At 41.4% G+C, this 14,719-nt stretch overlaps 1 protein-coding gene across 5 annotated transcripts in view; it reads left to right on the top strand.

The window, feature by feature from the left end:
- The window catches only part of FSTL4 (follistatin like 4), a 529,137-nt gene that overhangs the window by 461,886 nt on the left and 52,532 nt on the right, over positions 1–14,719 (top strand). For all 5 annotated transcript variants that reach the window (XM_033927446.1, XM_033927449.1, XM_033927448.1 and 2 more), the window contains one exon: positions 1,887–2,053. In XM_033927446.1, the coding sequence (XP_033783337.1) occupies positions 1,887–2,053 (167 nt within the window). The remainder of the gene's footprint in view (positions 1–1,886; positions 2,054–14,719) is intronic.

The raw sequence follows: 14,719 nt of genomic DNA, 5'->3' as shown, positions 1-14,719 counted from the left end.
TTTGAGCGCTGCTCTCCCTTCATCAAGTCCCTGGTCACGCTCTCTGATAGTTTTCTGCCAACCTTGGGATGGAAAGAAACCTGCTTTATGTAAAGAAGAAAATAAAGCTGGCAGGCTGTTAATCCTTCAAATGGAGCGAGGTCTTTTGAGAATTAAAATGTGCTGGCCCAGAGATTTCATTTTGAAACCTTAGCTAATACAGATATATCCAAACCCCTGTATATTACAGTTTAGAAAACTAGGAGGAAGAAATCCCCCCCAGAACAGCACATACGTATACTTTTCACCTCTTTGAGGGAGGGTAATTTTCAGATGACCAATTTATGCTGGTAAAATGCATTTTACTCACATAAATGGCTTGGAAAATTACCCTTATTGTCTACTTGGGCAGACGCTTTCTACTGGCAGGGCAATGGACCATTTGTAATCATAGTCATCTTTTAAGATTGTATAAAGCAGAAAGAGCCGACAGCATAACAAGGAATCAGCCAAGGCTCGCTGTTTTATTGTATTGGCTTTGATATAAGAAGCTCAGTTTGGTATATCATTGAGGTCAGAAAGGGATATTCAAGTTGGGATGTTCAAAATTCGCAACAGGCTGAGGGGAAAATTCTATAAATGACGCCTAAAAATTAGGAGTCGTTTAGATGTCCACCAATACAACACTCGGCGCGATTCTATTATGTATAGACCAGGGGTGTCAAAATCCCTCCTCGAGGGCCACGATCCAGTCAGGTTTTCAGGATTTCCCCAATGAATATGCATGAGATCTATTTGCATGCGCTGCTTTCAATGTATGCTAATAGATCTCATGCATATTCATTGGGGAAATCCTGAAAACCCGACTGGATTGCGGCCCTCGAGGAGAGACTTTGACACCCCTGGTACAGACGCACAATCACGCTCAGCAAATTTAAGTGTGTCTACATTGTTAGACATCCTTTATAGAATTGAGTGGCGTTTTGTGCATGCTTTGTAGAATCACCTTTTAGGCATCGCATAGACGTCCTGATGGCGTCTATGACATTAGTGAGTTTTGGCGTTATGATATTGTTAGAATGATTTTATATTGTTTAATTACATCAAAATTATGGGATCCTTTTATTAAGGTGTGGTAACTGATTTAGCACATGCTAAATGCTAAGGCGTCTACAGAATATAATGGGCCCCCTGTATGCAGTAAAATGGCATGCAGGAGGCAGCCCAGTTTTACAGAGGGGGAGTCCAGGCTGCTGGCCAGGCTCTTCCTCCCAAAGGAGCACCACTGTTTTATTTTTATTTATCTCTTAACTATTAGTATACCAGTTATATCATATGAGCATCTGCAGCATCATGGAGCATTCAGTGCACCATTTTTGTGGTTATATAAAAGGAGGGGTGAGCCACAGGCAAAATATGAATGAGCTGCTGGGTTTGATGGACCATTGGTCTGTCCCTGTAAGGCTATTCTTATAACATAAGAACTGCCGCTGCTGGGTCAGACCAGTGGTCCATCGTGCCCAGCAGTCCGCTCACGCGGTGGCCCTCAGGTCAAAGACCAGCGCCCTAACTGAGACCAGCCCTACCTGAGTATGTTTCGGTTCAGCAGGAACTTGTCTAACTTTGTCTTGAATCCCTGGAGGGTGTTTTCCCCTATGACATCCCTGGAGGGTGTTTCCCCCTATAACAGACTCCGGAAGAGCGTTCCAGTTTTCCACCACTCTCTGGGTGAAGAAGAACTTCCTTACGTTTGTACGGAATCTATCCCCTTTTAACTTTAGAGAGTGCCCTCTCGTTCTCTCTACCTTGGAGAGGGTGGACAACCTGTCCTTGTCTACTAAGTCTATTCCCTTCAGTATTTCTTTATTTAGTTAAACATAATTGTTACTTTGTTTTTTTTTTTCCAGAAGTTGTTCAACTAATGTTGCCTAAGGAGGAAAATGTCACAACAATCACAGTAACCGTGGGGCTGAGTGCTGTTCTAACTTGTGCCATCCATGGATTTCTGAGGCCTCCCATCATCTGGAAACGGAATGGAGTTGCACTCAACATTTTTGATTTGGAAGATATCAACGTAAGTCTCTCTCTTTCCTGCTTTGACAGTGCCTGGTTCTCTGTGCATCACCTCAAAGGGCTTAGTTCACTATTTGCCAGCCACCTTCCCCAGACTCAGGCGTATTATTGTGTCTCCAGGCTTCTTTGATTATTTTTGTTAGGTCCCTATTGTGGTCTCCCCCTTCTGAAGAGCTGTAAAATGTTTACTGGACTCAATCGATAACATACAGTAAATGAAAATCTCACAATCACGGCTATAAATCACATCTGAGAATACAGTACATGGTTTTCAAATATTTCCCTTGATAGAGAAAGCTCCTGGTTTCCATAACTCAAATGAATGCTTCAAGGCTATTTTCTTGCAAGGACAAAGTTGCTAAGTTGCTTTTGTTAAACCTTTTAGTTTTTTAACCAGTGAAGTGATACTTTGTCCCACATGTATCTCCTGCATGGAATAGCGCATTCAAGAGTGCTGAGGCTGTAATTTTAACCACTGTGCCACTCTAGAAATCAAAAGTGAGCCAAGTACAGGGCAATCGAGCCATCACTTGGTTTATATATGGTTTGAGATGGGCTGTGTGGATAGGCATGACAGGGTGAATGTGATAAGAGATGAGTTCAGGAGGATGCATTTTAACACCATGTCAACAGCCCATGTAATTAGCTCTGGTTTGCTACGCCACTACAGAAGCCCATGCTTTGTGACACCATTGGAAAGCTAATGTAAACTGCTCAGATTTGACTGTTCCAGTCATTAGTAGCTGTACAGCAGGGGTCTCCAAAGTCCCTCCTCGAGGGCCGAATCCAGTCGGGTTTTCAGGATTTCCCCAACGAATATGCATTGAAAGCAGTGCATGCACATAGATCTCATGCATATTCATTGGGGAAATCCTGAAAACCTGACTGGATTTGGCCCTCAAGGAGGGACGTTGGAGACCCCTGCTGTACAGTATTTAAGCTTGAATAAACAATATATACATTTGAAAGGGTGTGACATGCACTTCTTAATGTTGACACCAGATGAGAGAAGAGTGCAGCGGTCTCTGGTAAGAGAGAAGGAAAAAAATAAAACATGACATCTGAAATCATTTTATTACGGCATCCAGTGTACAACATGAGCAACAAAGTACAAGTGCAAACTGTTCAACTGTTAACATCCTTCAAAGTAGTCTCCCAGGTTGTTTTGTGTGTCATCCAGTTTGTGAGGGACACAACGGTGAATGCACAGTATTACAAGTCATTTCTGCAGTACCACCTGCATTGTGCAGTTCAGGAGAAATGTCCAGAACTGTTGCACAATGCCATAACACACAATTTCAAATGTGTATATTAGATTTCCAGTGTTGGTGTATTTTTTGACAGAAAAATAAATAGTTGCCATGACTTATGAATCAACCTACCCAAACTCATAGCATGTGGTATAAATACACATGCATGATTCTGACCTGTCTTTGCCATTTTGTTAGCATTCCCATTGTTCCAGTCTCCTCTGCTCGCAACCTTGGAGTCGTCTTCAATTCTGGCCTCTCATTTTCTATGTATATCCAACAAGCTGTTAAGACTTGTCGCATCTATCTCTTCAATATCGCCAAAATTCACCCCTTCCTCTCTTGAGCACACTACCCGGACCCTTGTCCAAGCTCTCGTAACCACATGCTTAGATGACTGCAATCTACTCCTAACTGGTCTCCTGCAGTGTCGCCTCTCCCCCTTGCAATCTGTGCAAAACTCTGCTACGCGACTCATCTTCTACCAACCTCGCTACGCTCATGTCACCCACCTCCTTAAGTCACTTCACTGGCTCCCTATCCGCCATCGCATACTGTTCAAGATCTTATTGCTGACCTACAAGTGTGTTCATTCTGCCGCCCCTCAATATCTCTCCTTATGCACCTCCCAGAGAACTCCGTTCCTCAGATAAGTCACTCTTAATGTTACATTTCTCCTCCACTGCCAATTCCAGGCTTCGTTCCTTTCATCTAGCTGCCCCCTATGCCTGGAATAAATTACCCGAGTTTGTCTGTCGAGCCCCTTCCCTTGTTTAAAAGCAGACTGAAAACCCACCTTTTTGATATAGCTTTCAATCCTTAACCCTACTCCTCTGCCCTTAACCCTACTCCAACCCAGCCCGCTGATTAACCGTTCCCCTTAACTGTATCCATGACATCCTGTTTGTCTTTGGGAAGCAGAGCTGAGCTTCTGATATCATAATGCCTCATTCCACCAATAAGAGCCAACCTCATCAGTGATGTCACAATGGCTTGATTGTCCTGTACTCCTCTCTGCCCTTCAATCCAGCCAGCTGATTAACTGTTCCCCTTAACTGTATCCATGACATCCTGTTTGTCTTTGGGAAGCAGAGCTGAGCTTCTGATATCATAATGCCTCATTCCACCAATAAGAGCCAACCTCATCAGTGATGTCACAATGGCTTGATTGTCCTGTACTCCTCTCTGCCCTTCAATCCAGCCAGCTGATTAACTGTTCCCCTTAACTGTATCCATGACATCCTGTTTGTCTTTGGGAAGCAGAGCTGAGCTTCTGATATCATAATGCCTCATTCCACCAATAAGAGCCAACCTCATCAGTGATGTCACAATGGCTTGATTGTCCTGTACTCCTCTCTGCCCTCCAATCCAGCCAGCTGATTAACTGTTCCCCTTAACTGTATCCTTGACATCCTGTTTGTCTGTCTTGCCTGTTTAGATTGTAAGCTCTTTCGAGCAGGGACAGTTTTCTTACTCTTTGTGACTCTGGACAGTGTTGCGTGCATCTGGTAGTGGCACTATAGAAATAGTTCATAGTAGTAGAAGTAGTAATTAGCAGAAATCACATTCCCCATGTGGAAACTGCATGACCAGTAGAGATTTTCAAATAGAATTCAAAGCTCACCTATTCCTGAAATACCTAGACAGCTGACCCACTTCCCTCCTTCCCCTCTCTTGCCCTTTCTCCCTATTGTTCCCACATCCGTTAAGTTAACTCAACTTGTACGTCAATTCAACTTGTACTCCACTAATCTTCTGTAAACCGCATAGAACTTAACGGTATTGCGGTATATAAACTGTTATTATTATTATTATTTTTTTTTTTTTGCAGACATAAGTTACATGTTTTTCCCACTGGGGAATATTTTTTTCTAAGTCTATAGAGTGCCCAAGAACTCCCATCATGCCATAGTCCACATACAAACACTGCCAAAATCTTCGCTGGCGGTGTATCGCTGATACCCTCAGACAGCTAATTCAATTACTTCCATTTTCATTCCTTTTCTGTGCCTCCAGCGTGAGCACCATTCTGTTTCTCCTTTTTACAATAAGGTTAGCAATTCAGTTAATTGTAAGTGCAACAGGAGGTTAATTGAAGCTTTTTAACTTGGAGAAACCCAGTCTGCTTTTTGGCAACTTTGCTTTTCACCTGCAGTTCTGTTCCCCCCATCGCTTAGGAGAATGAAGCAGAGGCTTTTCAACATTAGCTCCCAATATACAGAGCTTCCTTCCGAGCATGGAAAGGATTACCAGGAAAGTAGCAGCTGGGATGTAAAATTGTATGGACATTCAAGTACCTCCATATCACTAGATATTGTCGAATTTAAACTCAAGTTGAAATGGATTTTATAATTTATATTCCGAGCTTCTTTGTGATTAAAAAACCCCCCAAAAGAGCCCTTTATACTGCTGGTACACAAAAGGGGCTTTAGTGTTTGTTATCTGCAGCCACACCCATGAACCACATAAATAATGCCAGACAGACCTACAACACATTCCGAAAATCAATTAAAACCGTTCTATTTGGCAAATTCCTTGCATAATCAGATTACCTCTCTCAGGTTTTTTTTTTTTTTTTCTTTTCTTCCCCTTTTAACCCCATTGTATTATGTAACATCTTTCTTCTCTCATGTATTCTTCCCCCATGCTTCTCCAATTCATGATGTAACTTCCTTCTTCTTGCATTTTGTAATTCGCTGATTGTCCAGCCTTCTTTCTATGTGAACCGCCTAGAAGTCAGTTCGACTATGGCGGTATAGAAAAATAAAGTTATTATTATTATTATAGGAATCTAGGGGGGGGAAAGGTTATCAATCTGGGCTACCATTAAGACATTTTATTTTACTGTTAACCCCAGTTATTTAAAAAAAAACCCAGGGCTGGATTCTCAAAACTTACCGTGCCTTTAACGATGGTTGCTAAACCGGATCCAGCCGGTTTAACGTGCCACTATTGTAACTGCCAATTATCAAACCTCGCACCTGTGTCTTTTCCGAGCTTCCTAGCAGTCCTGACCCCCTCCCCCCAATATAAGTTAGTTGAAATCTGTTTTTATTAACAAGAACAAACCATACACCAACAAATTCAAATAGCAGACAAGAATTCAAGTAAATAAGACAACCCCCCCCCCCCCCCAAAGAGGACTGGACTCTGATGTCCTCCCAGGTTACAAGGAGCACTGGCTGTGTACAGCAGGAACATCCATTTTAGGAAAATAAATGCCTACAGTTCAAAGAACAAGACAGAAACATAAATGTCTCTGTGGCAGCATATGAACATCTTTGTTATGAAATGGGACTAGAAATGTTTGTCGGCCATTATAGAAACATCAGCCTGATATTCAGCTGGCGGTGATCAATGTTAGGCTGACCATCCCCCGTGGTTAAACCAAGATATTCAATGCCAGACCCCGTCTAGGTTTTGCCATTGAATATCTGGTTTTGCAGAGCCAGCTTGCTCATAGCCAGTTAAATCCAATATTCAACCCAAAACTGGCTATGGGACTCATTCCGTATACATTACTAATTGTCGATGGGGTGCTTGCCCCAAAGAGAAGAGTCTTCAGCTTATAGTCTTATTATGATTCATAATGTCTATGTTGCTAACCTTATTAATCTTATGTAAACCACAATGATTCCCAGTTGACATCTGGGGGGCATAAGAATGGTATGGTATGGTTAGGTGTCCGATATAGGTGTTGCCAAATTAAGTGAGTGAAAAACTGGCCTAATGGCACCTCTGTCTAGAACAGACATGGGCACCTCCGGTCCTCGAGGGCCGGAACCCAATCGGGTTTTCAGGATTTCCCCAATGAATATGCATTGAAAGCAGTGCATACAAATAGATCTCACGCATATTGGGGAAATCCTGAAAGCCCGATTGGATTCCGGCCCCCAAGGACCGGAGTTGCCCATGTCTGGTCTAGAATGACTAGTGATGCCTATGTCCGCTTAGGTGCTGCTAGGCGTGATTCTATAAATGGCACCTAGTGGACGCTTGACAACCATGCCAAGCGATGCCTACAATGTAGGCAAACTTAGGCGCCCTTTATAGAATCTGGCCCTAACTGATTATTTTTCAGTTACAGTAACTGGATAAGTGCCACTGACGATTAATGGTTAACCCTGTTCCCATTGTATACAAATAGCTCTCATACAATCCAATCTTTTGGTTTATATGCCGGATCATCCTCCAGACAACAGTGGCTCAACTCATGCATATTCATTGGGGAAATCCTGAAAGACCGACCTGGCGACGGCCAAGGTTGGACACCCCTGCTCTAAAACATGAACAGCAGTTCAACAAATAAGCACCATAGGGGCCTGTGTAAATAATATCCAAATAAATATTGTTGACAACTTAGATGAAATTTGTTGAAGTCATGGGCACTGCAAGCCAAAGGATAGTCATAGACTTAACCCAGAATTCTGTTTAATAACAGGGTTATTGTCACATGTCACAGATTAATGTGCCTGGCAGTCATCATTCCAAAAAACAGAGCAAGTGTGTTTTGTTTTTGTTTGTTTTTGGTTTTTTTTTCCACTAAACTGCACAGTTTGTACTTGATACATCAAAGAATGTTGGTTCTGTATAGAACATTTTGTGAATTTTTCAATTTGATTCAAGGCAATAACAGCAATGAAAATCCTTCTTCTGAAAGAGGCAGCTCTGCAATTTATAGTTTAGTGCGAAGTCCAATAGAAATCAAATGTCACCAATCATCTGAAGCGTCTGATACTTACAAGATGACTAGACATGACCTTTTTGCCAATGATGTTAAAAAAAAAAAGGATGTGCACCTCTTCAAATCCTTCATTTTTTTTTTTTTTTCTCTGTTCTTTACTTCTGCTTTGCAAATTTTGGAGGTGATCACTTCATATTCAACTAAGTAACTTTGGAAGAATTTTTGTTCAGCTGTGTAGACCCTCACATGGATAATCAGCATGGCATTATAGTTTGAAATGTTGCAGCTTTTCAGAAACAGAACAGAGCAAGCAGCATTTTTAAGAATGATTTGAAAAGAACAGTAATTGGAGCTTTGATTTTAAAAAAGACCTAGCAGATGACTTTTTTTTTCTGGTTTGAGTGTTGTGTCCTATAGAAGGTAATTTGTAACTTGCTTCTAGGGTGCCAAGGCATGTTGGGGCCCTTTTTACTCAGGTGCATCTTACTGCTACCATCTGAGTTTGCATGCGCTAACCAGTACTTTTATCACTGTGCTATTCCAGTTAGTGCATACAAATCCATGCATTAACCACATTATCGTAAAGGGGGGGGGAAAGTAGGTGGAGACAGTATATCACAGTTGACACGTGACACCTTAAGTTATGCATGCACATTGGTAATCAACAGCTCATAATTGACATTCATTGCAAGCTGTGCTTGAAACTTGGTAGGTGCAAGTCTGTGCAAGTTATGCGTCAGTTCTAATGCATGATCTGAAAAGGGGGTATGGTTAAGGTGCGGATCATGGGCCTGGATGGAAGTTATGTGAAAGTTTATAGAGTACGATTTAGATGCAGGCATTTAGGCCGAGAAAACCCTGGTCTAAATGGGCCTTGACCTGTTTGCTATCCGCCATCGCATACAGTTCAAGCTCCTATTGCTGACCTACAAGTGTGTTCATTCTGCTGCCCCTCAATGTTTCTCCCCTCTTCTCTCTCCTTCTATACCTCCAAGAGAACTCTGTTCCTCAGATAAGCCACTCTTAGCTGTACCCATCTCCTCCACTGCCAATTCCAGACTTTGTTCTTTTGCCCCCTATGCCTGGAATAAATTACCCGAGTTTGTCCACCAAGCCCCTTATCTTATTTATTTATTTATTTATTTATTTATTTATTTAGATTTTTATCCCGTCCTCCCAATAGCTCAGAACGGTTTACAAATGAACACACACAGTGCGGAGTAACTAGACATATAAGTGGTACAACAGGTTTAGTGATTGGATTTATAGTTTTTGGAGAGAATTAAATACAGGGAGATTAAGCAGAGAGAGAGAAGGGGGAAATACAGTAGTTTAAGTAAAGTTATAAGCGTATAGGTGCAATTTGTTAGTGGGTAGAGTAAGAGAGGGTCATACTGGAATTTCGGGAAGGAGATAGGAGAGTGGAGGGTGGGGCCTAAGGGGGGGAGAGACAGAGGAGATCTTTAATTGAAGAGGAGGGTCTTTACCGATTTACGGAATGTTAATAATGAGTTCTGTTGTCTAAGTTGGGGGGGAAGTTGGTTCCAGAGGTGTGGAATGAAGTGGCTGTAGGATCGTTTGTGGGCAGTTTCTGTGAGCAGGGATCTTCCGGGGGGGACGCATAGGCGTCCTTGTTTAAAAGCAGACTGAAAACCCACCTTTTAGATATAGCCTTCAATCCTTAACCCTTCTCCTCTGCCCTCTAACCTAGCCAGAAGATTAACCGTTCCCCTTAACTGTGTCCATGACATCCTGTTTGTCTGTTTAGATTGTAAGCTCTTTCAAGCAGGGACTATCTTCTTTGTGACTCTGTACAGCGCTGGGTACATCTGGTAGCGCTAGAGAAATAATTAATAGACGTAATAGGAGTGTGAAGAGTTTCAGCCTTTGGGAAGCAGAGCTGAGCGTGTGATGTCATAATGCCTCATTCCACCAATAAGAGCCAGCCTCGTCAATGATGTCACAATGGCTTGATTGTCCTGGACTCCCCTCAGCCCTCCAACCCAGCCAGAAGATTAACCCTTCCACTTAACTGTATCCATGACATCCTGTTTGTCTGTCTTGTCTGTTTAGATTGTAAGCTCTTTCGAGCAGGGACTATCTTCTTTGTGACTCTGTACAGTGCTGTGTACATCTGGTAGCACTAGAGAAATAATTAGTAGCAGCAGCAGCACAGGTTACTTACCCCCAGTTCTGTATTTGGCACCTTAAGTTATGTGTGCAAATTGGCAATTAACCCCTCATAATTCAAGTTTTAAATTTATTTAAAATGTGATATACCGCTGATCAAATATCTAAGCGGTGTACATAATTACAAAGTTAATATAAATAGGGGTTCACAATATGCAGATAGACAGCTACCAAGACAGACTAGCAAAATAATAGGGAAGAGGGGAGAAACACAATAATCAAAAGGAAAGAGAAACATTAAGAGGGAAACACAATAGGAAGGGTAGTAAAATGTAATGTAATGTAATGTAATTTATTTCTTATATACCGCTACATCCGTTAGGTTCTAAGCGGTTTACAGAAAATATACATTAAGATTAGAATTAAGAAAGGTACTTGAAAAATTCCCTTACTGTCCCGAAGGCTCACAATCTAACTAAAGTACCTGGAGGGTAATAGAGAAGTGAAAAGTAGAGTTAGAGGAAAAATAAAAATAAAATAAACATTTTAACAAGACAGCATTGATCTAAATACTTTGGAAGGTAGAAGAGAGGAGAGAAAGGAATAGAAGCAGAAGGGGGAGCCGATGAACAGTAGAATTCTGGAGAAATTTAAATGATAGAAATAGAACAAAACAATAGATAAGATTAAAGATAAATCATAAGCTGGAATCTAATAAGATGGTTAGATTATGCAGACAATATGCAGACCATATCTCTGGATTGTAACGAACTCTGGGAGTGAACATGTGCCTATTTGTACAGAAGCTTTATCAATGGTGCTCAAGCCCCAGAATTTGGATTTCTGCTCAAGAGTCTTCTGTTGCTGGGGATCGGCCATATCTGCAGATAAGTGGCTCAAAAACTTTTTGTATATGAACAAGTTTTTTGAAGAAACTGATGATGTACCTGGATGTAAAAAGTTTTCGAAGATTTAATTAGATGTAAGAATATTTCGGTAATGGAGTTTTTTGACCAGGGATGAATTCCCCATTTCAGCTTTATGGCTGAAGTAGGAGGGTCTTGGAGATATTAGTTAATTCTAAAAAGAAAGGAAAATTGCCTGTTATGACGTTAGCTTGGGGCATATCATAGCACGCTAATATATGAACAGATGGTGTATGGAATCAAAAAGGAATCATCCACCGGAAGAGTGGAATCCCATAGACTGAAACAGGGCAATACAGGGTGGTTGAGGATCTCGGAAACCGGCTTGGCCCAAAATAAATAAATCTTGGGAGTGACGAATATAAGAAGAAGGAACCACTATTGGAAGCATTTTAAAGAAAGAAAAAAAAATAAAGAATTGAATTTATAATTATAGAAGGAGGGAGAGGTTTTGAGGATCAGTGATTGAAACTTGGAACTTGTAAGTCTTGGCCTTGAGATTTCCTGGATGGAAACAGTTTTATTTAAGGGAAACTTCAGGTTCACTTGCAAAATGGGAGGGATCACCGCTAGGGGTGAGTAACCTTGAAAGAGACCTGGGAGTGATGGTAGACACATCATTGAAGGCGTCGGCGCAGTGCGCCACAGCCTCAAGGAAGGCAAACAGAATGTTGGGTATCATTAAGAAGGGTATCACGACCAGGACGAAGGAAGTCATCCTGCCACTGTATCGTGCAATGGTGCGCCCGCACCTGGAGTACTGTGTTCAGTACTGGTCGCCGTATCTCAAGAAGGACATGGCGGTACTTGAAAGAGCCCAGAGAAGAGCAACTAAGCTAATAAAGAGTATGGAAGTCCTCTCATATACTGACAGACTGAAGAAGCTGGGGCTTTTCTCCCTGGAAAAGCGGAGGCTTAGAGGAGACATGATAGAAACCTTCAAGATCATGAAGGGCATAGAAAGAGTACACAGGGACAGATTTTTCAAATTATGGGGAACCACAAGTACAAGGGGACACTCAGAGAAATTGAAAGGGGAAAGGTTTAGAACAAACGCCAGGAAGTTCTTTTTCACCCAGAGGGTGGTGGATACATGGAACGCGCTACCGGAGGATGTGATAAGCAGAAGCACGCTACAGGGATTCAACGAAGGTCTGGACAGGTACCTGGAGAACAAGGGGATTGAGGGGTACAGATAGGAGTAGAGGTAGGAAATAGGGATAGGATTAGAGGCAGTTACAAAATTAGTCAGGGACACTGTTCAGGCAATTAGGCCTGAGGGGCCGCTGCGGGAGCAGACCGCTGGGCAGGATGGACCTCTGGTCTGACTCAGCGGAGGCAACTTCTTATGTTCTTATGTTCTCCAGTTGCCCTTCTTGTTCTCTGCCTATTTTTAACTTATCTATCCCTCTCATACGCTCTGTTTAATTCTGTATCTTGAACACAAATTTCAGGTATTTCTTCACAGAACTGATAAATCCCTATTTGAAGATAAATTTCAAAGGTCAACCAAACAGAAAAGATAGCGAAGACAGAGGTTATCTTTATGAAAGCTGACAAGAAATTAATATGTACAGCAGTTATCTAGGAAAACTGAAAATGCAAAGAATAAGAATGCAAAAAAGAAATCTGGGGTTGCAGAGGTAAGAAACTAAAAAGAATTCTCTCTCATCTCTGCCTAATTTCTATTGACCTTAAAATAAGTCATATCTAGAAATAAATGTATTCAACTAGTAACGTGCAACACCAAAACTTAGCTCTAACTGAAACATAAAAAAAATAAAATACAGCGTAGGGATGTGTGCAGTATTCAAAGGCAAGAAGGTAACACTCCAAACAAAGATCAGACTTGTCCACGCACTCATTTTCTCAGCGGTCAGTTACGGATGTGAAAGCTGGACACTACGGAAACAAGACAGAAAGAAGATTGACTCCTTTGAGCTTTTGGTGCTGGAGAAGGATTTTACCATTAAACTGGTTTAAATGATTTAGACGTGTCTAAATAGTAATGTCCATTTCAACAACCAAATAAGACAGTCGAAACAACTCTCATAAATTATTATGAAGACAACAGCTTAATCCAATATAGTGCTTGATGTATTGAAATCTTATCTCTTCAGATCAAGAACCGTCAGAAGTGGCACTTTATTGTGTAGCAAATACAGATGTTATAGAGTTTTACAGCTGCTTTGCTTCCTCATTGGTTCTGGTATAATTTTAAGCTTTTTATCAATTTTCTTCAATAAATCTTCCTTTTATACATATAATAAATTAGTTTATAACTTATCTGTAACTCTGGTCAGGCATATCACCACCTTTAAACCAGCCATTACTAAACGCCGCCATTAATTTTTATTAAAGTTTTAACATGGCATATCTTCGCGTTCTCAGCGTCTCTCTAAGGATTTTTAGGCATGCCGTGGACTGCTAGAAGAACTAACAAATCGATTTTGGAAGAGATCAAACCAGCTCTGTCACTCAAAACCCAAATGATGAAGTTTCGACTGTCTTATGTTGGTCACGCCATCAAAAGAGAAGAGATCACTGGAGAAGGGCATTCGTGTTTGGGAAGATCAAAGGAACCGGGCGAAGAGGGCGACCTGCAATCAGATGGCTGGACAGGTTGAATACAACCAAGGGGGATGACGCTGGAGGATCTTTCGGGACTAGCACAAAACCGAATTTGTTTTAGATCCGCAATTCATTAGGTTGCTAGGGCTCGAGCACGCGTCGATGGCACCCGACAATAATAGGTGTATGTTTGGATTAATATTTCATTTAGATTCAGATTACTTTTGGTTTTGTTTCAAAGGCAATGTTGGGAAGCGTGCACATTATCAGAAAACAGTGCAAATGTAGTGTCATGAAATGGTTTAAAATATTGCTCTGGCCTACATAGCTGAAAACAGTGTACAATCTACTGATTTCATCTGCCTAAAATGTATGTCCCTACCTTACACATTGTAAGCTAAATAGATAAGAGTTTGAGCCATGATGTACCCTGCCCTTCTGTACATGTAACATTTAGAACTGTAAGATTTAGATAAGCAGAGAAATGAGCTAGTTTCCTGTAGGACTATAAGTTATATCCCTGAACCTATCATAAGTGCTGGCTTAGGAGCAATAATAATTGTAGAAAAGTTATAGAAGTAACAAATTAAAATTGTAGTTTTTGCATGTATTAGTTTGCATATGTTTAGTGAAAAGGGCATAAAAGTCCGTGCATTTCCTGATTCTAACACTCTAGTAAGCAGGCTGTTCACTGCACTAGAGTCCGGTATGCTGTAATAAACCTCTTGTACTTTCTTCACGCCTCTGACTTTGTGTGTCCAAGTGACCTTTCACAAGCTCTTCACTTTTCAAAAGACACATGCATTCCAGTGGTTAGAACTGCTGCAGCACTGCCTTAGGGTTCAAAGCTCACTCCAGCCTGTCTGAACCCATCTTGTCATTTGCAGGACACAGAGCGTAAAAGCTTGCCTGGCACTGCACTTACTGAAGTTTCCATTGAAGCTCTCTTCCACCTATTCTAAACCAGTTTGTCCTATATGGGGTACAAACCGTACAAGCCCGACACCGGCTTTAGTTATTTCTAGACGGAGTCGCCATCTAAGCACCGCTCAACACATCAAACACACCTACAGAACAAAAGCAAACAGTTCCATCACAAAGCAAAC

This window comes from Geotrypetes seraphini, chromosome 18 (assembly GCF_902459505.1).
Source record: "Geotrypetes seraphini chromosome 18, aGeoSer1.1, whole genome shotgun sequence".
NCBI classification, from domain to species: domain Eukaryota; kingdom Metazoa; phylum Chordata; class Amphibia; order Gymnophiona; family Dermophiidae; genus Geotrypetes; species Geotrypetes seraphini.
This window is presented reverse-complemented; position numbering and strand designations above follow the sequence as displayed.